Source organism: Amblyomma americanum, chromosome 1, assembly GCF_052857255.1.
Source record: "Amblyomma americanum isolate KBUSLIRL-KWMA chromosome 1, ASM5285725v1, whole genome shotgun sequence".
NCBI classification, from domain to species: Eukaryota; Metazoa; Arthropoda; class Arachnida; order Ixodida; family Ixodidae; genus Amblyomma; species Amblyomma americanum.
The window spans coordinates 195,539,634-195,565,796 of NC_135497.1; the positions used below are offsets into that span (position 1 = coordinate 195,539,634).

General features: G+C 45.0%; 1 protein-coding gene across 1 annotated transcript in view; it reads right to left on the bottom strand.

Annotated features, from left to right (window-relative positions):
• Nucleotides 1-26,163, bottom strand: part of LOC144114453 (serine/threonine-protein kinase 31-like) — a 152,922-nt gene that overhangs the window by 53,777 nt on the left and 72,982 nt on the right. Inside the window, exons 12-16 of the mRNA XM_077648197.1 lie at nt 17,806-17,928; nt 14,743-14,859; nt 8,291-8,380; nt 5,387-5,503; nt 4,981-5,238 (exon numbers count right to left, since the gene is read on the bottom strand). Of these exons, the coding sequence (XP_077504323.1) occupies nt 4,981-5,238; nt 5,387-5,503; nt 8,291-8,380; nt 14,743-14,859; nt 17,806-17,928 (705 nt within the window). The remainder of the gene's footprint in view (nt 1-4,980; nt 5,239-5,386; nt 5,504-8,290; nt 8,381-14,742; nt 14,860-17,805; nt 17,929-26,163) is intronic.

Genomic DNA, 26,163 nt, shown 5'->3' on the forward strand with positions numbered 1-26,163 from the left:
GACGTCTGTGACTGGGTCGCAGTAGGCCTCCGTCACATCTGGAATTGCAATGGGTTCCAGTTTCTACTGGAAATCTGTTCCTTAAACCAGATGGACTAGGACCAGTTGGCAACCAGTTGGAAACCAGTTAGAAATTTTCACCTGGGGTGACACTTTTGACCATATAGGGATACCCCACGCATCACCAAAAAGAACTGAAAATGCTGGCATCGGAAATACTACCGACTGAAAGAAACTGAAAATTGGGTTCTGAAATAAACAAGGGAAGATGTCCACTGAATTATTAAAGACTAAAACTGAAAACTCCAACCCCTATTTATAGTCAAAACTCTGCATGTGGGGTGGTCATAAACAAATTAGAAACAACACAAAGTGGGCCATGCACAGCCAGCAGCAGCCTTCTCACTATGCAGACAAGCTTCTTTTGTGTTCCCTAGGTAAAATCATTATCATATCCCATATGTCTGCAACAGTGTCAGTCAAAGCAGCAGTAAATGTTAGTTGGGCGATATGAATGCATTAGCTTCCTGTGTACTCCCCATGTTACCCCCATCCAATCAGGCGGCATCATTCAACCTCCTCTTCTGACCTCTTCACCTCTTCTTTGTAGTAATGTGAACTGGGTGACATGATCAGACCCTAAAGTTGCAAATCAAATTTTCAAAAGCTCATGTAAGGCACAAGCAAATAGCCACTCACAGTATCTGTCAGCGGCCCGTGAAAACAGCTATAAGCAGTGACTCCCAGATATGTCATGACACTTGTGGGTTAAGGCTTGAAGAAGAACCAGTGCAGTGAACATGTAATTCCTTACACATTATATGCACCCTGCATGGTGGTTAAACTTTAATGCCTATAAGAAGCTCCTGTACTTGGTCCGGCCTAGCTCCATAGAAGTCCTTGTATAAAAAAGCCCGTTAATTCGAACGTGAGTTGGTTCTGCCACGGTTAATTCGAACTACGCGCCGCCGCGCCTGGGCGGCGTGCCGCCTGGCACATGGCCAGAGCAGGCCTTGTCGCGAGGCTGCAGCGGCTGAGTTGCCTCCAAAATGGGGGAGAGAAGGTAAAAGCGGGTAAAACCGGTGCCAGCACCCGGCGCAGAGGCTGGAGGGCAAGGGGTGGCAGCTGTGGCAACAGCTACGCCCTCTCTCTACCTCCGAGAACTGCAGATTCCGGTTTTGAGCCGCCGATCTCAGAGGCCTAAGAATCTTGCCGTATAGCTGCAGTTGTTAACCGATGGATGGCGCAACCAGCACAAAAAATACAGCGAATCCAGTACATCGCAGCTCCGCTAGCACTCGACTGTAGCTGCAGTTGTTAACCGATGGATGGCGCAACCAGCACAAAAAATACAGCGAATCCAGTACATCGCAGCTCCGCTAGCACTCGAGAATTGAACGAATAGGAGGAGCCTTCGTCAACGTCTTTGTCCTGAACTCGCGGTGGTCTCGGCCGCTTTCGGCAGCCTCGAGTTTTCTGGTTTTCGGCGCGCTTACGACCTTTGTTGTGCGGATCGCTTGAAAAGTTAGGCCTCGGTGGTGTGCTTCGCCGTGCTGACGTGCGGTTTCAGAATGGCGTGCGCCCGCGGTAAATACCGCGCCAAAACACTGAAGGATAAATGCGACATCTTGCAGGAAGTGGACGCCGGAGTCTTGTCGAAACAAGAAATCGCCAAGAAGCATGGAATACCGAAGAGCACGCTGTCCACTTACATAAAAAATAAGAGGGCGATTGAAGACGCCTTAGAGGCAGAAGTTGCCAGCGAAAGGAAGAGGATGCGGCTGGCAAAGTACCCCGACCTCGAAAAAGCGCTTCTCCTCTGGATTAAGGAGATGCGTGCTCAGGACATACCGCTGAGTGGCCCCGTCATATTGGCGAAGGCAGCGGACTTCGCCCTGCGGCTGGGCTACGACGACTTCGCAGCTTCAGATGGGTGGCTGCACCGCTTCCGTGAAAGGTACGACCTTGTGTTTCGTGCGGTGTCAGGGGAGATGAAGGCTGTTAACTTGGAAACATGTGAAAGTTGGCGCTCCGAGGTCCTACAAGGCTACCAACGGAAGTACTCTCCGCAGGACATTTTTAATGCTGATGAGACAGGCTTATTTTTCAAGTTACTGCCCGCCAAAACGATCACGTACAAAGATGACAAGTGTACGGGGGGTAAACGAAGCAAAGAGCGAGTAACGGTGATGGTTGCGGCAAATATGACCGGAAGTGAAAAGCTACCGCTGTTCGTGGTAGGAAAGTCGAGCAATCCTCGGTGCTTCAAGAACATCAGGTCCCTCCCAACAGACTACGCGGCAAACAGGAAGGCTTGGATGACTGGAGAGTTGTTTAAGCAGTGGCTCATGAAGGTAGACAAGAAGTTCGAGCGCTGTGGCCGCAAAATCCTTCTTCTTGTCGATAACTGCTCTGCGCACAAGATTGAAGTTCAAACGAATGCCGTTGAGTTGGCCTTTCTTCCAGCCAACACAACGGCAGTGCTGCAGCCCATGGACCAGGGCATTATAAAAAATTTGAAGACATTTTATCGGCGCCACATACTAGAAAGAATTATTCTATGCCAGAATTACGAAGTGACGCTCTTGAGTGCACTGCATATGCTTGTGCGTGCTTGGGAACAAGTGACAGGGGCTACAATAGCCAATTGCTATCGCCACTGTGGCTTCACCACGCAAGGCGAGCACTGCGTCACTAGCGTCACCGCTCCCATGTCGGACGTTCTGAAAGACGTTTCCTTTGCCGACTACGTAGACGTGGATGCGAGCGCAGTTGTCTGTGGTGTGACCACAGATGAGGACATCATTTCCCAAGTTAAAAACATAGAGCCTGTCGCTGCCAGTGACGACGACGAGGAAGACGACGAGGCACCGGTGCGGCCCTCCGCTGCGGAAGTCATGGCCGGACTTAATGCCGCCCGCCTGTTCTTCAGTTTTGAAGAAAGCGAAGAGGAAGCCTTCCGCAACATTCGCTCTTTAGAGCAAAAAGTGCTTGCTGTTGCCTTCAAAGAAAAAAAGCAGACCACAATTACGGATTTTTTCAAACATTAAATTGAACTGGCGCCATGCCCTGCTGCTTCCTGGTCGCGGTGTCCTGTTTTTCTTCATTGCTTTCGTTAGTTCGAACTTCGTTTAATTCGAACTGAGATGGCGTCCCCTTGCGGTTCGAATTAACGAGCTTTTACTGTATTTACTCACTCAATTTGTGCCCGCGCATAATTTGTGCACCCCGAACTTTTTACCCGGATTTTAAATAACTTTTACTCGCTCCCTGCTGTGCAAGCACCCCAGCATGCATGCGGGTGCATGCCGAGTAGGCTTGAGAAGATTGGTGTGGTAACGTTACCGCGTGCGGCAGTGAAAGGTTAGTGAGTGATGTCGAAAAAATCGCTAATTTGTTTGAAAATTGCTTCGGGTAAGAAAAAATCAACTGCGCGCCATTTACCCGGTTCACTCATGCCGGCAGTCACTTTTTCATACAAACAGCTGCAAGAGCAAATTTGCAGTAACCTCTCAAGCGTGCGTTGCGCCAGAACCTGAAACAACCGAACCGTTGGCTATTCCGCTTGTCGCTACTCAGCCGGGTTGCATGTGCCATTTTATCACCTTGTATCTCCATTTGCCTCCGACTGCTGGCATTGCAATTGTATTCTTCTATGTTTATTGCTTTGGGCTGCACACCCGCGGTAAAGCCAACACGCGGGGAACTACATGTGGGTCTTGAGGGAAGAGGGGTATACGTTGACTTTATTTGGAGTCAACTTTTTCTTTTACCAGCAAGTGGTGCAAGTTGCAGGGTAGACTATTAGCGGTGCTGCATCGTGTACACTGCACATTATGACTTTACAATTGTAGAGTTTTTTAGGACGTGTTCGCGAAATCTCCACATAATTTGCGCACCCCCTTTTTTTGAAGCCTTAATTTTAGGAAAGAAAGTGCGCAAAATTAAGCGAGTGAATGCGGTACTTGTCGATTACCTGTCGCCTAAAACCGGCCGAATTTGCACTGTCAGGAAATAGTGTTGCATTAAAATAGGTCTGATTAGAGTCATGAGGGTAGACAATGCTTCTTTAATGAAAGAGCAAAATAAAAGAGTCATTCTAAAGTGGCTTAATCTAGTGTTGCCATAGAAACTGCCTGAACGGAGCTCACATAAGTGCCCAACTTTAAAAATGATTTGCGGTGAAACAAGACACCACATGGCTTTATAATTTGGTGGAAATGATGAGACAAGTAAACGTAGTGTGAAAGTTCTGCTAAATATGTGAGCCTCAATACAGCCCAAAGTTGGCCTTTAAGGTGCAGAAATTTCAGCTGAATGACAGCCAAATCAGGACCCAATGAGTTGATCACAGGGCGTACAGTGTGGTGAAAAAGGCACAAAGGATAAGTACGTTATAGCTAGTTGGAACACACAGGTTGTTTCAGAGCCTGTCCTTTTCAAATTGAGGTGTGATGAAGCGCCGTGGGCAGGATCTTGTTTATAAGTGCTTCCCAGCAGAACGCATAGTCTTTTGTTGTCAAACATCAATGCATTTTAATCGCTGGCGTGAAATCATTCGTGACGATACATGTAGCACTGGACAGTTTACCATAGCTATTTACTTTTTGCAGTGCTAAAGCACCAAACAACAGCGCTAGAGACATGCTTGCTGCCAATTGTGCATCACATCATCTGCTGCTGCCTGGCATTGTCTTAACAGCGACGACATGCACAACTTAGCCTGCGACTTCACTTCATTGCAATGTTATTTTTGTCGTTCACATTGGTACCCCTCTAAAATGAACATGAGTATTTGGCAGTCACTGCTTTCATTGCACGCTTTCCATGTAAATAAGTGCATAAAAAAGGCAGTTATGAAAAGTGACTGAAAGAAAACATTTCTAAGCAGAACATATTTTTCCGACACTTATGAATGACGACGCCAAGAAGAAAAGCAGAACCTAGAAACACTACTTTTTGAGGCCAAGCCAATTTTACCTCTGCATCCTCGAAGTCTGCCAAACGGTGTCTCAGTGCAGACTTGAGTTTACGTAAATCCTTATGTAATTGACTGGCTTCCCTGGCTTTTTGTTGGATGTTGTGCCAACTCTCTTTCTGCTCAAATATTTCCCATAAAAGGCTCCTGTAGCGGCTCTGTACTGAAGATGAGCTAGCGGCTTGGTCAATGATGTCCTGCAGTGCAGCTACCAGACGCCGGACCAGAGTTGCAATAAGCCCATGGCTATCTGAAAACAGCTGAAAACAAGCAGCCATACATGAAAACAGTGCATTAGAACAAATGCAATAAGCGGGCATGTGCCAAATGTACAAATGTAATGCAGGATCCACAAGCCAAATTATAATATAATAGATGAAAGAGGCACTATGATGACTGCAGACCTACCAGGTTATAGGCAGACATTTCATCCTCGACACTGATATGAAAGTGAGCCATAGATGTGTCCAGGTCATTAAGAAAAAAATCTTTCCCACTGCTGTCAGCAGTGACACCTAGCAGCACCTGCATCAAAAGTAAGTTTTTGCAGGCATTAACAAAAAGTGCAAATGACACAGTATACTATGCTTACACACCAGGGACATGGCCACAATCTCAAAAGGTGCTGGTTTATTCTGCCACGCTTCCTGCATAGCTAGGCATAAAATGAAATGCACCAGGAGTGCATAGATGGTGTTGGTTTTTAGCAAGTGAAGTAAGCAAAGACAAACGAAACAGAAATTGTCACGCACTTGCAACCTGCACTGTTTCAAGCACCACTTTCGCTGTTCACATGTACTGCAAGTGGTGTAGATAATAAACTACTAGTGGAAGAGTACACTGTAGAACAGCAAGTGTTATTTACAAGAACTTGAATGGTTTTGCGCTCTTACTCTGCTACACACAAATAGTGTAAGGACAGACTTCAGTTGTGTGCTGTACAGTGTTGAGCAACTTCTCTGCACTGCAGTGCACTGCTGAATACCATCGAGAATACAGGCTTGCGCTCCAGACTGGCTGCGTAATGCTCATGATGAGCAACATGGCTCGCCCTCAATAATGCGAACTGAAAAAAAAATAATCATTAACTCGTTTTCTGAGCAGGGTAGAGGCCTTGGTCAAGTCTTAGGGCCAAAGGCTTTTCGCTTAAGCCGCATAACAGAGCCATTAGGGCACTACTAAAGACCGAACGACCTTGAAATGCTAGCAGAAGGTCTTCTTGCAGTAGAGAAGCTTCCTGCTTGACTTGTGTTTTGAATGATCCGCTACACAGAGCATTCTAGCAACATTCACTTCGCTGCAGCTGAACGCTGTGGTCTTAAGATTTTTGACCATGACTGTACCTACACAAGTACTGAATAACCAGTTTACTAGAAGAAAGTTTTTTGTTACGACACTAAAAGTGGGAGACAACACGTATAAATGCTCTCAAACAAGCAAATGGCAGCAAAAAATGATTAATTGGTACTTAAGCAAAAGGCGAAATTTGGTAAGTTTGGCAGAATCCTGATTTTCGTGGATGGGCAAAATGATATAGGCTGAAATGAGGATAAAAATGCCCCAAACATCTCTCCAAGCATCTATCCCCTCCTCCCCATGCAGCAGAGCTACATTTCATATCAGAGTGTATAATATGGCATGTTTCCTGTACCAGTGTGGTGTGTGTGTACGTATCCCCGACAGTGCACTTACCAAGCCCTCCACCAGCTGTCTAGCTAAAGGGTTTGGACTTATCGAATCCCCCCTCCTCCCTCCCCAAAATGAAAACCCAATAACAGTAAGATGAATCCACTTCTCCAAATTTGGTTTCAACTCAATATGGTCTGTATCTCTAGGATGTACACCACAGCTTCCTGGCTCCCGATTACAAGCTATAGACAGTGGGAAGAGAAAAAGTGGCGGAGCCAGGAGCACAGTGATGGGATTGTTGGACTAAGTAGTTTTGTTGTATTTGTTTTGAAGCACTGCTCCCCCGGGGATGCCTAAAAACCTACTCTTGAAAGCTCATGCTCAACTTTACTTCTTTTTTCCGATGCGCACCGCGCTTTACCCCATGGCCCCAAGGCCTTCATAAGTCGGCTTCTCCTCGCAAAAAAGACACACACCCGGTGGTTAAGCCATCTCAAAGCACACCATTTTATTATTTGGTATCCCTGCGACTCCAAATGTTGGTTTTGAGAATACGCTCTTACAGTGTGTATGGCTCTGAGATGCCCTAGAGTGCGTGTGTCACTACGTCATCATTCTGCAAGAGGTGCGTCACCATGAACACACTCTTTACTATGACCAATTTTTTATTAAAGGTGCCTGTCTATTATGAATGAAAAAAAAAAAAACAAAAAATGGGCAGTCATCTATGGAAGGTGAAATGGGACTGCAGTTTCGCTCTACTATATTCCAAGTTTACTATAGTAGGGTTCTACTGTATGTACAGAACCACTAGAGCATTTAGTTGGTACCACTGACAACCTACTATAGCGCTGTGCATCCTTATTCAAGACGGACACAAATTTAATCACGCCTGCCTATAAACAACCTAAAAAGCAAACACTTGCTGCTCTCTGTAAAACATATTAGCCTTCATGCATTTACAAATTAGAACTGACGGTATTCATTATCTCAGACAATTTGCAAAGGTTAAGTAAGACCTACATAAACCTATATTTGTAAACAAAATTAGTTTTCCTGTGCTTTTAAATAATGCAAGATTTAGCACTGGAAAAAGATACAAGATCACTTTTTTGCACCTTCTTGGTTTGGCTTTAGTTGGACTGTATTCTGGATGTGTCCACCAAGATGGATATATGTCCAAATGAATGTGGCACTGGGCATATTCTCCAGCTCCAAAAAACGACAAACACCACCACTGCCACTTTGAATAACATTAGTTGCATAGAAGCTGCAACTAATGTTTTAAATGCATTTAAATGAAATGTTTCTGCTTTCAAACACTTTAATACAAATCAAGTATTTATAGCCCAGGCCTTGTAGTATTCACTTTCGCGCACTCAATTACTGACGCAATGGAAAGTGCAGTCTAAGAAAGAGATTACGTAGCAGGAAAAATGGGTCAGCTGTTGTCATATAGCCATCACCTCCGCATTTGGGGCTCTTAACAAATGGGCAAGGACCGAAGTGGCTATGTTAACTTAAAGGACACTTCCAGAATATAGGCCCTGGTGCTGTTTCTAGTCTGGATGATAGAAAAAGGAAGCCACTTGCGAATCCAGTGCACAACAGCTACACTGCCCTGCATGATTGTTGTGCTCTTCTTTCAACATAATTTTGCCTGCTTCCGAGTTTAATACTCACCTGCTGCAATTCTTGCAAGCCAGCTGCGAGGTTTCTTTGTGCACTCTCAGTCTGCTGTCGTAGCTTGCAGATGTCTGGTCCTTCTTTCTGCTGCATTAACCCATGCACAAAATGAGCAGTTTATATTTAATTTGGGACTAAGTTCCCACATTTAATATCAACAGTTTGAGACTACAGCCCCTAAATGTAATGCACACACACATTTTTCCCTTGCCATGTAGTAGATATGAGCACAGTTATTTCCTCAGTGTAATGGGCAATAGACTAAGTGACTATGCAGAGCATCCCCCTATAGCATGGAATGATGTGCAGATAACATAAGCACTGTCAGTTTTCTTAATCAATGGTAAAGATGATGCATATACCATGATCACACATTGTTCTGTACAAAAGCAATTGCTGTCACGCATTCAGCACGTGCTCGTGCAGCTGCAACAATGGCACGCAGGATGCAGATAAGTTCAAAGGCTGCTGAAAACTTATACAATGCCAAGAATCTCCTAGACTAGAAAACGGTGCTACACTACACAATGAGAATCCTAACGATTCTTTTTTCCCCGTCAGCATGCAGCTACGAGTAGCTGCTCAATGAAGCCCTTTGGACAGCTTAGATCTTGCAAGGTCCAGCTTTCCAATGTGGTCTTTGAAAGAAGCCACTGTGAAAGAAGAGTGTGATGGTGTACGTCGAAGAAATGAAGCGGCTGTTCCGACGTGCGGACCCAAGCATGTCGGAGGAGAGGAAGGTAAGCTTCCTGATGAAAGGGGTTAAGGAGCACCTTTCACTGGCCTGGTTCGAAGTCCTCCGGTGACTGTAACTGACTTCATAAAGGAGGCGAGCTCCATCGAGAAGTCTCTTGACATGAGGGCCCGACAGTATGACTGCCCAACAGCATCGATGCACACGGCCACTGTGGAGGTAGGCACGATGAACTCGCCAGAATCTCTACGTGAGATAATTCGATCCATTGTGCGCGAAGAACTGGCGAAGCTCTTTAAGGCTAAGGTACAGCCTCAGGTTGCCACATTCGCTGATGTTGTTCGCGAGGAGGTGCAACAAGCTTTAAGCACGAGCACACCACTACCTCTCCCAGACCCAGTACAGCCGCAACACCCTGATCTCAGCTACGCCGCCGTCACACGTCGTTTTATTTCGTCCCAGCCGAACCCACGTTACGATGCACCTGCCTCCGCCGCTATGCGGAGCCAACCTCTCCAGCTGAATTCTCCACAGCGCCTAGGACGATGCACAACGGATATCTGGAGAAGCACCAGACAATCAGCCGCTGTGCTACCATCGCGGTGAGGCTGGACATGTTTGGCGCCGCTGCCCATACAAGGAGATGGGTCTTCGAGGATTCCCCGTCGGCTGTCTTCGTCCGACGTGTGGAGAACGACCGCACGAGATCGCGGACTACATCTCGCAAGTGGGCTCAGCACAGCGTCGCTTCTCTCCATCACCATCTCCTTGTCGCTACAGTTCTCCAGGACGAGACCAGTCTCAGAGTTCCTGTAGGGGAAACTAGATGCAGCAGCCTCTGGAGCTGCGGCTGCTCAACAACAAAATGTGCAAGATCCTCCATCGCCGCAAGACAGTTCCAGTTCACACACAACGCCGAATGCCCTAGCCGTACCGACGACTGATCAAAATGCCTCAAGACAAGCCGATGTCCTCACGTACCCCTCCGTGGCCATGACGCTTTTCCTCAATGCCAGACTCCTTCGACGCACTGCAGCCGAGACCGAGACCGAATGCCTCGACATCCCCAAAGTAAGACGCTAGCAACAGCCGACTTAAGAGATTTCGGTCAATGGCGCCGATGTAACTGCGCTGGTGGATACTGGCGCCGATTATTCTGTGCTCAGTGGAAAATTTGCGGCGGCACTGAAAAAGGTCACAACCGCTTGGGATGGCCCACAGATGCATACTGAAGGGGGCCACTTGATCACGCCAACGGGAACACGCACGTCGCGGGTAACCGTGCAAGGCCAAACATTTCTGGCAACGTTCGTAGTGCTAGCCGAGTGCTCTCGGGACGTCATACAGTAAAATCTTGTTACTACGAACATCAGATTAACGAAATTTTCAGATTTACGAATTTTTTTTTTAAATCCCCGCCAAAATGCCTATACTTTCAATGTAAAAAACTTTCAGTACTACGAATTTCAAATTACCGAATATTTCAGAATAATGTATGTAATTTAATCTCGCATTCGTCGCAAGACGCTTTGTTATTACGAAATTCCGTACCAAATCCCTGAAGTAGACGCCTGCCATCATCATCCGAAGCAGCAGCTATGCGGTGGGGAACTCGTTGCAACGGATACAGCCCCAGCGGTATCGCCATCACGCGAGTGTCGCGTTGAATGAATATAGGCTAGGCGGCGCAAGCTGCCGCCCGATACAAAGGGTAAGGCCATCATCATCCATCCAGCGTGTGGTCACATACTGCGCAGTAGTCTTAAGCCTATTCAGCGCAGTGTCACCACGTCGACAGCGAACGTTAGGATCTGCAAAGTTATCGGCGCTGTGATTGTGTTGTGCATTAGCTTTGCTGACAATGAGTTCTCCTGGCCCCCGCGTTAAAAAGAAGCGACGCCAGTTTTCGCTTAAAGATAAAGCGGACATTCTGTCGCAGCTGCTGGAAAAAAGCAAGCGGACTTGTGCAGGGAGCTTGACATTACACCGTCAACAATGGCAACGATGCTCAAAGATCGGGACAAGATCATAAAACTACATCGAGAGTCGCAGCTGGCTCCCTCAAGAAAACGTCTGCGGCTGGGCAACTACCGTGGACAGCGACTTATGTGGGCAGCGACTTTCGAATTATGTGGATAGCGACAGCGCGGCGGCTACATCCGCGGAGCTCACCACCGAAGACATCGTGAATCAAGTGCGTGAGCAAGAAGAATGTAGTAGCGACGAAGACGATGCCGACACTGGATCAGCGCACGAAGAGGAAGAGATTGTTTCCGGCTCGGATGTCCTAGTCTTTCTAGAGAAGACCCGATCATTCCTCGGGCGCTGCAAAGATGTCTCCGATGACGTGCACAGGAAGGTCGAGGATGTGGAGGCGTTCGTCCTGCAGCGCTTGTCGTCTACTCGCCAGAAGATAACAGACTTCTTCAAGCAATAAATTGTAGTTAAACTGTGCCCAGCGTTATCGTTTATTATTTACTTACCAACACGTAAATCTGCTGCAAAGGTACGTAATTTTAGTTCTTGTGATGCATTACTGACATGAAAATAATGGTTTTCCAGTACTACGATATTTCAAAATAACGATTGAAATTCGGTGGTCCCGTGAAGTTTGTTGTAACGAGATTCTACTGTACTCGGCATGGACTTTCTGACTGATAACGGTGCCGTCCTTGATCTGCAATCGCAGTCCGTCAAGTTCTCGGCCGAGAAGGCCATATCCGTCGATAGTATTCTCCCAGCAAACGTGACAATATAATGTCTGACGTTGACTTTTTGAAGTATCCAACTTCGATCGTTTCGGGCAAAGTGCTGGTGTTAAATGTAAGGACCATGTGTTTGGTATCTATTTCTTTGTTATCCTCGCGGATTTTGATTCGGTGAACGTCAATTACATTCTGGTCGGTGAGCCCTTGGAGCATTTCGGCATCTGTTAAATGCATGAAGTCACTTTCTGAGATAACGCCTCGGACTGTGTTAAGGGATCGGCGGGGAGTCACGGAGACAGTGATGTCCTCTATGGAAGCAGTGCTTGAGAGCTTCGAGCACTGGATGCTCTCGCGCAATTCAAGGAGTAGGTCAAGGGTTGGCCATTTTTGATACCTCGTGGCCAGAGCCCAAGGTATCTGTTAAGCATTTGGACACAAGAAATGGTGATATTATTCGGGCTTGCTTTTGTTCGCATTCACTGTGGATAACATGAAACTTTGAAAATTTTGTTTCTTTTTAGGGAAAAAAATCTTTTGCTTCGTTCCGCCTTCTTTTTAGAGAGCGATCAGGTTTGGAAAAGGGGGGAGCCATAAAAAATTTAGTTTTTCGGTCATGGAGCCAGCCACCCACTATGGAGCCCAACTAGGGGACGGGACAGGAGCTTGCTAGCAAGCCCTGCCCATGCCAGCTGTACACCCTAACTAAAACTAAATATTACACAACACAGGGCAGTTGGCCACACAAGGTTAACCCTCTCCGCATATGAAAAGTGAAAAAAAAAAAAAAAACGAGAAGAGAGGAGACAGGAAAGTTGTAATAAAGATGATAGGAAAGTGAAAGACGGAGGGGAGGACAAGAAAAGGCGACTGCCGATTTCCCCCGGTCTGGTCAGGCCGAAGGTGCCATCTACAGGAAGCTGGGGCCAAAGTGGTGTGTTGCCTCCGCCGAGGGGCTTTAAAGGTCCAAACGCTCGCCATCGGCTCAACCACCAGGGGTTCACCCATTTCTATCATCTGTCTGATCTTCAAAAATCATTTGCTTCAGCTCAAAGCTTAACACAGTAGTCATAATTCATTCTGGATGGAATACCTTAAAAAAATCCTATCACTTTAATAATATAATAAACTGTGATATCATCAAGATTTCACTGTAGTTTCTTGTCTGAGATCCACATTACCTTGGGGAGAAATTCCTATAAGTACATCCCATTCTGTGTCTAGCAGCAAAGCCTTGTACTGCTATCCAAGTAAGATAACATTTCAAACTTTCTTCATCATTCAGTTGTCATCCAAGTAATGCAAATGTTACCAAAGCGTTGCCTGAATAGTTTCAAATGCCAGTGACATTACCCCGACATTGGATTGACAAGAAGTGCACAAAATGATGCTGTTGCTTAATCTGTGCCATCAGTTGGGCAAAACATACACACATCCTACATTAAAAAAATAGTGGCCCTTAGCATATTCTGCAAAGGTGAAGCGAAAAGGAACTTTCAAAGCAATTGATCACGAGGTGCTGATTTTTTCACAGTGCATTAATGCATGTAATTACCACATCAAGCATTTCCATGGCAAACAAACCAGTTAAAGCATGCACGAACTGTGACACAGAAACGTTAGGAACCTGAGAACACCATCACGCTGTGCACTCTTACAAATAAGCGCGACTTCCAGAGAGCTTATATATCTCCCTCATGATGCCTTCGGTTTAGAGCCAGTGACACTCTTCAGGTGAGTGAAATTATTCTGATGTAATTCTAAAACATCATGACGTACTTCAAGCAATGTTACAGTAACATCACGTTTTCTTGCTCAAAGCTGCATGGCAGTTGTTGCTTACAGGCAATGATGAAGCAACAATCTGTATTAGTTGGTTAACCCCATTATTGTACAGTTGCGAGTAAAAAAGATTACCACACATGACGGAATACCGGAGCGCCGGAATGACAACGCGTGGCGCTGCGGGTTACGAAGAGGCTGATAACGAGAGTGCCAGGCCGTTCCCATTCCACAGTATCAGGGAGGTTCAGCAGACTGTCACGGCCCAGCAAAATTTATTTTTCTGTCTCGCCCTCTCTTTTTTTTAGCGCAGCCTTGCTCCTGCAGGCAGCTGGTGAGGAAAAGGATAGTTGTTTTTTTTTTGCTTGTTTAGCAGTTATTTTTGCGAGCAGCCTCAGCTGCACTGCACTTGGTAACTGCTTGAACAGCTCTGCACCCAGGAGCTGCCATGGCCTCCCAAGGAACAGATTTGAATATAATTGAAAATATATGTGGGTTAATGAAAAATCTACCAGCTAAAAGGCAGCTGCACGAGTCATCGCCAGATATCCTTTGGGCGGTGGTTCAAGAGGAATGGAGCAGGCTCCAGGCTCTTCCTGACCTTGCAAGCAGCCTGCTTGACTCCTTCCCTGAGCGCCTTCAAAGCGTTGCGAGGGTCGGTGGGGCCTATGCACGCCATTAGTGCAACGACGTGTGTGCTTTCGCATCACGAAAGCGAGCTGGCTATCCTCCTTACTGCTTTTCCTGAATTGATGGGATAGTGCTCCTGCTAATACTGTTACTACACTTTCCCAACAAAGTGACTTGTGTGAATTAGTTGCATCGGAAAAATAAACTCTACTTGTTTTTCGAGCTCGTGTAATACTGGCTAAAAGCAGCGCTATCATCTATTGTTCCCGCAAGTTCCTTTTGACAAACCATCATGGACATAAAAAACAGTAATAAAAAAGAAGCCATCTTTGCTCATGACAACCGAGCCAAAATAAATCTCGCATGCACGGTCACGTAGAGTCGGCACTTCAACGCTCGGGTGATGCCACGCTTGATAAAGCTAACTTCCTGTCCCCCCCCACCCCCCCCATGCTGCAAATATGGAAACAGGCCCGATAGGCAGGTCTGCAAACCGCAGCGCCGCGTGGTGATATATACAAATTCTGATCGCCAGTGATTTGTGCTAATATTTTTTACTCGCAGCTGTACCTATCTGCAATTTTAACTAGGATGGTGACCTTTAGTTTCGTTTACATATATTATTAAGAGTCTCTTACCTTTAGGATTTGGTAGCAGTCATTCAGACTCAAAGTAACAGAATTAGTGTCCGAGGAAAGGTCCCCAGAATTCTTCAGTAGCACACCATAGACTCGTTTCAGCTTCCCTAAAGCAGACTGAAGAAAATAAACACAACTAACCTCAGTGTCTTCAACACAGAAAGTCCCATGCACATGCATGAAGAAACCTGCAAAATGGGTAAAAATGGGCACTAAGATGGGCTTAATGCATGGGGTATACAGCACGGACTAAGATTATTGCATAGTCCCTGCAGTCATAGAGAGAGTATGGCCCACAAGACATCAAATGGAACATTACTAAGCAACTCAGAGGCAGTTCAGCTCTTTTCTTGCCCTGCTGTTCAAATAGATAATTGAAATCAATGGTATCAGTCCCTGATTTCATAATGAGCAAGTGTGACACACAAACAATGTTATGCCAACAATACCAATGCCAACCATATGAATTTCTAGTAGTTTTGTTAATTCCACAGCAGTGTCAGCTGTTGTTTCTTTGCAACCGAATATAGAGGTTTTTTTCGCAACGTTCATAATTTTGTGCAGACTACAACAGTGATGTGACCAGCCAAGACACATGCACACACATATATATAAAGGTTATTAAAGTGACATCAACAGCGCTGAATGCGAATGAATACCTATGCAGGCAACCATGGCACACAACAAAATGGCAGTCACATCACGTCGTGGCCACATGAGCGAGACAATCCTGTTGTCTGAAAAACCAATAATGACCCTCACCTCAAGCTGTTGCGGAGGGGGGACTTTTGCCAGCAACCTTTGACACATCTACTAGAGAAGCTGGGTGCGCTGCCCCCTACCCACCTCCCTTTGTGCAGCATCTTTTGGACCCATGAGCACTCCACAGTTGGGAGCTTTTAGTTCCGAACCTCGCAACTGTATGGCAGCTGGTAGTTACAGGGTTGCCAGGCAGGAGCCTCCTACCACCCGCCAAATCGGTTTGTGAATAGGATCTACACAAGGCAATTTTTTAACAGCTTAAAGATTTTTATTTTAAACACTGTCAGAGATACGTTGGTGCAACCTACGCAAGTGGATTGTACAGTAAGATGGGCATTATGTATGTTATAGAGCTCAATAATCAGATGATTAAATAACTAAACTTAACTAATCAACTTTTTTATTTTTGATTTTATGGGGCATGATTATACTGTGAAAATGAAGGCCGTCAACATCAAAGGTGAGCTCAGGTCTTTTAACTTTCTTTATACGTAATACGGCTCAAAACAACGAACAATGAGTTGGCTTTTCTGTATTGCACATATATGAAATGGTCTCGCCTGCATTTCTCACGCTGCGAAGACTAACGCCATTTGTGCATTTTATCACGCAGAAGTGGTTAACGTGATTCTGGCGATGATACTTCGTGCAGCAACACCATTTTACGAAAATGCAACACAGAAAGGCCAACTTAATGAGCTTTAAAATGTGTAATTTCAACATTCAATTTTTTAATCACATTGCAAATAAATTTTAAAGACTGTGCTCATTTTCGATGTAGACAGTCTTCAGTTTCGTAATATAATCTTGCCTCAAGAGTCAAAAATAAAAGGCTAAATTAGTTAATTGAATTTAATAAAACATCTAACTACTGGGCTCTATCACATACATAGTGTCAGCCTTGGTGTACAATCCATCTGCACAGACGTACCTGACTTTTTTTTTTTTAAATCTGTAAATGGTTAAAACGAATCATCCTGCACGCGTACGTGCACGCACGCACACACAAAACACATCCCAACCCGTCTAGCTGGCCACTGCCAATCAGCCTCCCTGGGCTCTTTTCAATGTGCACATGTTTTCTTGCCTGAATCGACCTCAACCAGGCATCAATTTTTTCCCCCCTTTTCTAAAGTGCAGAAAAAAAAAAGCCAATTGCAGTGAACCTGCACACTCATTCATTCTGGAGCTTCTGGCAAATGCAACCACCCCATTTCTGAAAGGAAAAAGAGCAAACTCCAGGAGAGATGCCAACTGAGAAGTCTTTACTAGAATGCTGTCCCTTCACTCTGGCTCAGTAAAGACATGAAACCTAATGCTTACCCAGTTTGTAAATGTTTGAGACACACATTTCTGACCAGCCCTCCACAACTTCAGACAACAGCAAAGCAAAATTCCAGCATATTTTCAGTCCCGTTTTGACTTTGCTTTAATTTTATGACACCGGACACAATCACGGTACCTGACCTCATAAGAGTTACTGAAAGAATTTCACAGAAAATCACAATGAGCACTGGTGCCACTTTGCCCATTTGAAGTGTGATAGTGAAGTTTGCTATATTAAACATTACACCAGAGAGCCCAGTTGTGTTCTTAAAAAAGGTATAAGCTTTTAGTGCAGGCCTGGTGCAGAATACTTCTATTTTCTCATAATGCAGCAGCTCGTAGTAGTATCAGTTTTTTGGTGCAGTTTGGGTAAACTGACACAGCAATCAGATCACTGCAAAAAGTGGCCAGCAAATTTACGGGTGCCAAGCTACCTAGCAATGACGTGCCACATTTTTCAAAGATTCTGTAGAGGTCAAGAAAAACTACCAGTTTTGGGCCCATTCTTTCATTATGAATGATACACAACACCACAAATGATTTAAAGCGCCAATACAAGAAAGCAATTTTCAGCTTTGTGAGTGTAGAAAAGGTGCAAACACCTGTTACGAGCCTATAAAGAACACAAAAGGTAGGAAGAATGTTGCATTTGCACCTCAGCTCTGATGGAAAGCAAGTTTTATAAAACAAGAATTCTGAGTTTGCTGACAATATATTGCCGACACAATATATTTGGGGACCGAAAGTTCAGAAAAATTGCAACACTAGTCATAGTCTGCCACACTCCAGTGTTGCTACTGAAATTTACAACAGAAAATAAGCAGCATTTCCTGTTTCGTTTCGGCAATGCCAAAGGTTTTTAGTCCACTGAAATTACAGCCCAGAAAGCGAAACCTAAAACCCATGGTTGAAAAGCATGCGTTTTAAAGCTGCGAAGCTCGCAAAGGACCACTAATGCTCATTCCAAGAGCTCACTTCAACGCGCTGAACATCAACAGTTTGTTCAGCTTCCTCTGACACCTCCTTAAAGGGTTGAAGCTCTTGCAGAAGTCCATTGAAGGCTGCATCCCGCTTAGCCACCAGCACCTCCAACTGATCCTGCATTACAAGGCACATGAAATGATACAGGAGATATACTAGTCAAGACAAAAATATTGTACTAACATGGAGGTAGCAACTGTTTACCACTGCACCTTAAAATGTATTTCTTCCACAGATTTCTGCACAAAAATTAAGAATATTCAGATCAACCTTAAAAATAAAGCCCAATTGACTGATTAGCTGAAATTTTTACCTTTCACCAAGCACAATGCAGCGGTGCATCTTGCATTAAGAACTATCTTAGGGGTTTAAAAGAACTTCTATTTGGGCTAGATGGTTCATTTCGATCCAGAAAGAAAAAACAGTAGCGCCGAAAAACACACACACACAAAACAAACACATACAGCACTTGTCCTACGTTGTTGTTCTACTGTGTGTGTGCGTTTTTCGGTGCTACTGTTTTTCCTTTCTGTATCTTAGGGGTGTGTGTTTCTATACACAATAGCAAAAAAAACCTATACCATCCTAAATTCTTGCAACACAAGTAAACTGGATAGAAAACTCACACAGGGTATAGATGAGACATTTTGAACCAATAAATGAGTAAGTGTCCTAATCAGTTGTTATTTCACTGTGCATTACACGGTCCCAGAGGCACTGGCTTTTACCAGAGCAAGAAATAAGAGAGTTCCTCTGGGTCATCCCCTTTTCAGAGGACCACTGCATTTTTTCAAGGGATGTGCAAAATATCAGGTGCTCCATACTCTTTCACACCTCTACGGATGAGCCGTGATGACATCTGTGAGCAATGTTACACTCACATTGCAAACGCCGTCTCTAAAGATGAAAAAGGTGACAGTTTCCACAGAGCCTTTCCGCTCCAAAATTTCCGAGAAGAGCCCTTCTCAGGCTTCGTCACCGACGGTGGTAGACACTCTAAGCTTTGCCCCGACGCAAGACGCACTAGGGAATGATATCACTTGGGAAGCATTAGACATAGGAAGCGTGCCAATAATGTAACAACGCAACAAGATGAAGCTGAATCAGCCATGCAATGACATTAGTCAGTCAGTCAGTCAGCAATACAGCAGGTGGCTATGACAAATGGAGGAAATCGAAAGTTTGCTGTGGCCAGCCTTAAGTGCTGAGCCACCACACACGCACATCCACGCAGCTCAGACCTTGATCGCTTGAACACTGGAGCCTGCGAACGGGGTGGCAGTGGGGCAGCGGGGGTAGCGACGGGAGAAGCGAGTACTCTCCATCCGGGTGTGTCAGCAGCTGCAAGCGTGCTTGTCACGAGCTGTGCTGTAGCAATATTGACGTGCTCCCGCAATCTACTCATTGGCTCTGACAAAGCTTCGTAGTGATAAGTGGCGTAGTTCATGGCTGCTTTACGAGGAACCGTCCAGTCTCGTACGTGATGACAGATGTGCGCTAGCTGAAACGGTCACGATGAGCCATTACGTCGTAAGCAGGCATGAAAAGCATGAGGTTTAATGGAAGCTGAGTCAGGGATTTCATGAGACTATGAGCTAAATGAAGCTACCACTTAAGCAAGTATGCCTTAACGAAGTTTTACAGTATTTCTTGCGATCCTGTGGGACTGATACCAGCGAGATCTACTGTGGCTTGAAAAACGATAACAAATATGAGAGTAGCGGCATACCTAACCATATTGCTTGGTATGTACAGCGTCGTCCACTTTCAGTGCAAACACGCGAGCATGTGGCCGCAATCTTTAGAGGATCGCTGCCTGTGACACATGACATTCACTGCAGCGAAGTGGCACAAAAGATGGACCCAGATGTGGTGCTTCACGTCATCTGCCACTTTGCTTCAATGCGCGGCCGTGTCAGATGCAGTAGCCCCCCCCCCCCCCCCCCCAAGAGCACAGCCATGCACTCGCGTGTTCGCGCTACGAGTGGACAACCCTGTACATGTGCTCAACACCCTTATACAGTACTCCATTATGCAGGAATTAGATAATTTTACAATTTGCAACACGCCCAGTGTGCCCACTTAATTGCTCTCGCTACAGAAATCAGTGTTAAGAACATCGGAATATGAGAAGAGAAGAGTAATGAAGAGCAGCAGCCTCCAGAATTTACTTTTTCAGCAGGAAATTATAAACGCAAAAAGGAACAATAAAAACACTAGTAGCCCATACGGCATGTCCTGTGAAATGTCCGTGGCCATCTTGGAGTGGAATTGCTCTGGACAGCCATTTAAAGTGATGTGAACACTATTGGACAGCTGCCAAAACTGCACTCCAAGTCAATACTAAACGGAATCTTGTATGCCAATACACGATTCTAAATGCTTTTCCGAACTCTGCTCTGAGCAGGCAGAAAAAACTTCCAACAGACTTGCTTCTTGTGCGGATGGATTGGACCAAGAGTAACAATTCATGTCCTGAAATCCACTACAAAGAATTTTGTACCCCAAGAAAAATGGTTCAAGCTTTGCCAAGGCTTAGGTTCCACATAACAGAAAGGTAAAAATTTGCTGCATGTAACAGATTTGCTTGGTGGCACAAGCACCATACATGACAAAACTATTTTTGAAAAGTAATTAATTTCATTACTAATTACTTTCCTAGAAATCTTACAAAGTAATTAAATTACACTGCAAATTACTGCTCCCAAAAAGCAATGACGTTACATTACAATTACTTCCCAAAAGAAATGAAAATTACTTTTTAGTTTCAACGCACAAGAAGTTGCACATTGGTCATAGTTCTTAATTTGTAGACGCTCAACCCTGCAAACGCAAGGCAAAGCATGGCCGGTACAAGGAACACTAACTCATTACTTAGCAAAAGTAATTTTGCAAGTAACTAATAACTCTTGCCATGAAGTTACTGCTTCAAAGTAATTTATTACATTACTAAATTACCAGCCCAGAAAAGTAACAAATTACATTGCAAATTACCGAGAAAAGTAATTTAATTACTGCCATGTCTGGTAAGTACTGCGCCTGCTATTGGTGACAAAGCCCCAAAGTTAAATAGGCATGCGTGAATATTAAAATTTTCAAATATGAATCGAAAACAAATATGAAAAGAAAATGGCTGCGCATATTTTTGTTCAGTAATAAAAAAAATTTCAGAAAAAGATACACAGGCAAATATTATCTTTTTTAAATAGTGTATGGTCTTTGCAATTTAAATAAAAGCTAGACTGACTCAGAACCATATAAAAAAACATGATGTACACAGAAATATACACTGCTTGATTAGACAGCAGAACAGTAGCAACTTGTAATGTGGTCATGCAAAATGAAATCCATGAAATGACCTGACTGGCAACTACAAATAATATGATGGCTGGTAAAACTTTATTAATTCAGATTTCAAGAGACTGGAAGAAATGCCATCATTATCAGAAGGTCGATTTTAAAATACGCCACACCCTGGGAAAAAAAAAAGAATAGAGGGGACACAATTAAACTCTGCCTTAAAGGTGCACTAAAGAGGAATCTGAATTCGTCTTTAACGCAGGAACTCTATCTTCACATTTTGGCCATTCTTAGAAACTTTGAATTATTGTCCTGTGCGGCCGATTGCCCTAATTAAATCGGATCAAACGTACCGGCTCCTGCTTTTTTTTTTAACTCGACGTGGTAGGTAGGAGCAGTCAACCAACGCGTCAGCCAGTCCTGTGGCGGCTTGCCGCGCTGTCATCGGCAGAGTGATACGTAAATCACAGCCCACGTGTATTTTTATTTCCGTGGGCCTAATTTGTGGCTATATTGTCTGTGACTGAAACTGTTTATTCACAGAAACCTAAAACGCAAAATAAAAACGAAAGCGAGCCACCACTGGACTGGCTGAAAGGCACTCCACGCGTTGGTTACTTCGACTACCTACCAGGTTCAGTTAAAGAAAAAAGCCGGGAGCCGGGACGTTTAAACCAATTAATTCGGGCAATCGGCCCCACAAGATAATAATTCAAAGTTTCCAAGAATGCCCGGAATATATAGATAGAGTTTCTGCTGTAATTAGACGAGTTCAGATTCCTCTTTAGTGCACCTTTAATTAAGGGTATGATGCGAAAGCTAATGGGTTAATGTTCATATATCCCCTTCAGGCACCAATTAATACTGCAGAAAAGAAATCTGTTTTTTTTTCTCGTATAAATCACAATCAGTAGACTAAGCAGAAGTGATGTGCTAAAAATTATGCCAAAATTTTCATATTTGAGCATATTTTATTCATGTCCACACATGTAGACATAGCGCCTCAAAGCTGCTACATGAACGTAAACACTGCAACACTTGCTTGCCTTTTCTAACAGATCGTTAGACATGAATAAATATTTAGGTGTGAAAATATACGCTTCAGAAAATTATACTTTAATTCATGACTTATGAAAGATCAAAACAGTCATTCTGTGATGACAGGCAGACGAAAATTCGGCATTTCTGATATCGAACACGGCTTTTACATGTGCAGCCTTCACGTCGGCACCATCGTGCAACTGAAGTGTTCAGGAGTTGGTACCAACGGTTGCTTCCATGATAAGCAGTGCCTAAAGTCTGGCTCTATTCAAGGGGCCTCGAGTGATCGCAGCACAGGTGGAGAGGGAGAGAAAGAGAAAGCAGCTGGCGGCCTGTTTTAAACGTGGTTTTTACAAAGAGGAGAAGTCATTTTTAAAGGTTGCTGTTTGCTCAATTTATGTCAGAGACCTGGAACAAACTATCCCCACGCGCTACCAGTGTGCGGATTGTCGTTTTGTAGCCTTGGAGCTGAGTGGCCAGCTCTGAACTGACTCGTGGCATGAGTTCCCCTTTTTCATTCCCCCCCCCCCCCCCCCCCCCCCACTTTGCATTTTTCTCCATCTCGAGTTTTATACAAAATGTTAATGATTCTTGCTAAACACCATAACAAGGTTTTCAAAACGACAGAGAAGAAATGTTCAGACCCCCACTGACAAGAAACATAAAAAATAAAAATTTTTCTTGCTTGGATTCATGCAGTCTACGATGTATTCTAGCAAATGGGGGTCTAGATCCCTTTTCAATATTGGTAGGGGGCCTAACACCCTCCGAGACTGATTGACTGACGAGTACTGATCACAGCGCATTGTGTTTGTCGGCAGCGGCTCAGCGTAGTGGTGGTTCTTCACTGCTTGGTCAGCTGCACTTCTTTAGAGCCGCTTTTCCATTGGCTATTTTCATGAACAACACTTCAGCGCTATAGTTAGAGTCGCCCAGTGTTCTCCTTGTAGAAGCCTAGTTTTCAACACATGTAAGCAATAAGCCCATTTCATACCATGCTTGCTAAAAAAAAAAAAAGGTGCACAGTAGGCAGAAAATGCCACCTTGATATTTTCGGCATTAAGGTACCATGTCCACGTTTGCAGACGCGCCACTACAAATGTCCACTATAGCACTGTTTTTTTTTTGTCTACAACAATGAAAATTGGTGTGCCATTTCTACATTAAGTTATTGACACATTCCAATCAGTAAATTTCATCATTCACGAGCATTTGAAAAGATAGCATGCAAAAATAAGAGCTATTTACCTGTACCGCCAAAAAAAAAATTTACACATTTCACTCTAGCTGCAAGAGATGGCATCACAAACTTGACAAGGAGGGTGAAAATGGTAAAGGTGTGGAATTCAAAGGTCGAAACTCGCCTTGTATATGAAAATGCGAGCAGGCTTAGGTTGCATGGGCAAACCACCTGAAGGGGATATGCAAAATTGGTCATTCTCTACTTAGCATTCATAGATCCCTGGGAGTCCTCGTACCACTCCTGGCGCAGTGGTGCAGAGGTTAAGTGATTAGCCACTGCCCTGCAATGGCAGGTGCTGCCACTTGTGGGACTTGTGTGATCCAGGTAGCTCGTCCCAGCAATCTTTCACGACCGATCATTAATACAATGGCTACCTGCCATGGTGCAGAGTTTGTGTGCAATCCGTGGGCAGGTTTTGACGAAGCCACAAAATCACGTGACTTGAGTGGCCCATCTACCTCCAAGGTTGCTTCCCGGGGGACTTTTCGCTCATGGTCAATGACGACGACGATGCCGGGTATTCTGCGTCACGAGCTCGTTAACACTATCGTGGTAAAAAAAAGTGCAAAAATGCGGTGAAGCCTTATGGGCAGGCTCCATCAGAACAAGTCATATGTGCACAGTTTCAGCGTGGTGGAAGAACAACGCGGACATAAGCGAAGGGAACGCACATTGATGTTGGAACGGCGAGACAGCTTTAAAAAGGAGAAAGAGATGACCAGCGACACACCAGCTGCCGCCTGAAAGTGGTGTGGAGCTAGGTTCGGACGACCGATGAATGCATGGGCCGACAGCTGCCGTCGCCGCAGGCTAGCAGCGAAACTCAGAACCAAAAGTACGCGGCCAAGCTACCTTTTGGCCTGGTGATAGGAGCCCTCCTATTGTCACACTGTCGCGAATTGGTAGCACATCCCCGACTTTCCGAAGGGGAACGCTATTGCGTGCAGGTATGAACAAAAGAAGAGAACAAAAAGATCAAAGTGAACAAAACGAAGCCGTATTTATAATTTAAAGGAAAAGAGCCAACAAGAAAGGAAAACACCAAGAAAAACATACACTCAACACGCCTACAACACTACAAAATAAAGGAAAGGACCGCAGTGGCAGTGATACTCAAGTTGACACTTCTGACAATGGATCGCTTAGTGTTGAACTTTACGCTGGTTAGAGCGTACCAGCTTTGAGTCGAACTCTTCACTTTGCAGTGAAACACGAACCACCTTTGCAGGCTGAGTGTTCGAAACTCTGTTTGCCCCTGAAAGGGCACAGCAGGGTTTGCGGAGCCTCTTCCAAGCACACACCCCTGAAGAAGCCGGGTGCCGGGCCGGGGGTGGGCTGTACCCATTTTTACCGATGGGTGTCCGGCGATGGGTTTCGAACCACCACCTCCCCACCTGAAGCGGACGCCCAGACCATTCACTAGACAACCCTTATTTTTTTTTTTTTTTACAAAACAAATGGGCAAAATGGCTTGATAGTGATGTTATTCAATTCCCAGAGTTATTCTTAGTGTAATTTTGCCGTTTGAGTGCATGCCATTATGCAGGCACATGAATGTGCATTATTATTATTATAATGCATGTGTACATGCATAATGGCGTGATAAAGTAGACATCGCATCAGAAAGAAGGGGGGCGTGCACCGAGCTGCCCCCGTCGACACTGCTAGCTGGAATATGGTGAATACACTGTGCATTCATGGCCCACCAATGCATTCATAATGCCATGTCCATCACTGATCGTCTTAATAATCAACACTAACCTATCTTCACGCAATGACACAATCAACAGATGTGGACTAGAATACAACTTGCCATTCGCTTCTCAGTCATAAACACGAAAGTTATTCTCTCTGCACTGCAATGTGGCATGTCCATTGTGCACTATGCCCCGACTATCTTGTTTATAGTTACTCTTTTGCAAATTTCTGTTTGCTTACAGTTTCTTATGGCACTGAACAGCATTCCCTCTGCTAGCCCACTACCCAGCTATAAAGCTTCGGCACTGCAGCTTATGCTATAGGGGACACAACCTGGGCAAGAGGGCGCTGCGGACGACAGTGAACAGCGCCCTCTCCGAGCAACGCCTCCTAGTTGATCAGGCAGGACGACGAGCTTCGCCACTGACTTGTGTGCGTCTGCGTCGCCTGCGCATGAAGGGAACTTGTTTTGCGTGCGCGCGCTAGTTCTTTCTGGCCCGCGCTTCGGCGGCGCTGTTGTGAGAGGAGCTTGCTTCGTACACGCTATGCTCTCTTCACTCGTGCATGGATGCCGTTGCGAGAGAAGAGCGCGCCTGCTCGAGGGTTGTCCTCGCGCTTTGACACTGCTGCGAAAATTTTGCGCGCGCTCTCGTGCTTTGGAGAGGGAGCAGCTCGTGTGCGCGGCATCAAGCAAATAGCCCAAAAGGGCGCTGTTTTCGTCACACCCTTGTTTTGTGCCCAGAGCGCATAACCACGTGGTGTACGAAGTGAAAGTTGAAATTAAAGCTTACCTTCGATCGAAACTGCGGCACGAATGCATCTCGCATTTTTTCTTCGTGTCTTTAAATTGTGCTAGCTCAGCTCGATCTGCTTGCTTCCGCCGTGTGTGCTGGTGACACATTTCTGCTACCTTTTTCTTTTCCTTTTCCGCGGTGTTTCAATGGCTTTGACGCTAGGTTGCTCACCCCAGTGTCACAGGTCGAATCACGACGCATTTAGATTTGTGCGAAATACGAAAGTGCATTCCGCGATGTCGGTGCACATTAATGAATCCCATTCTGTTGAGGTTG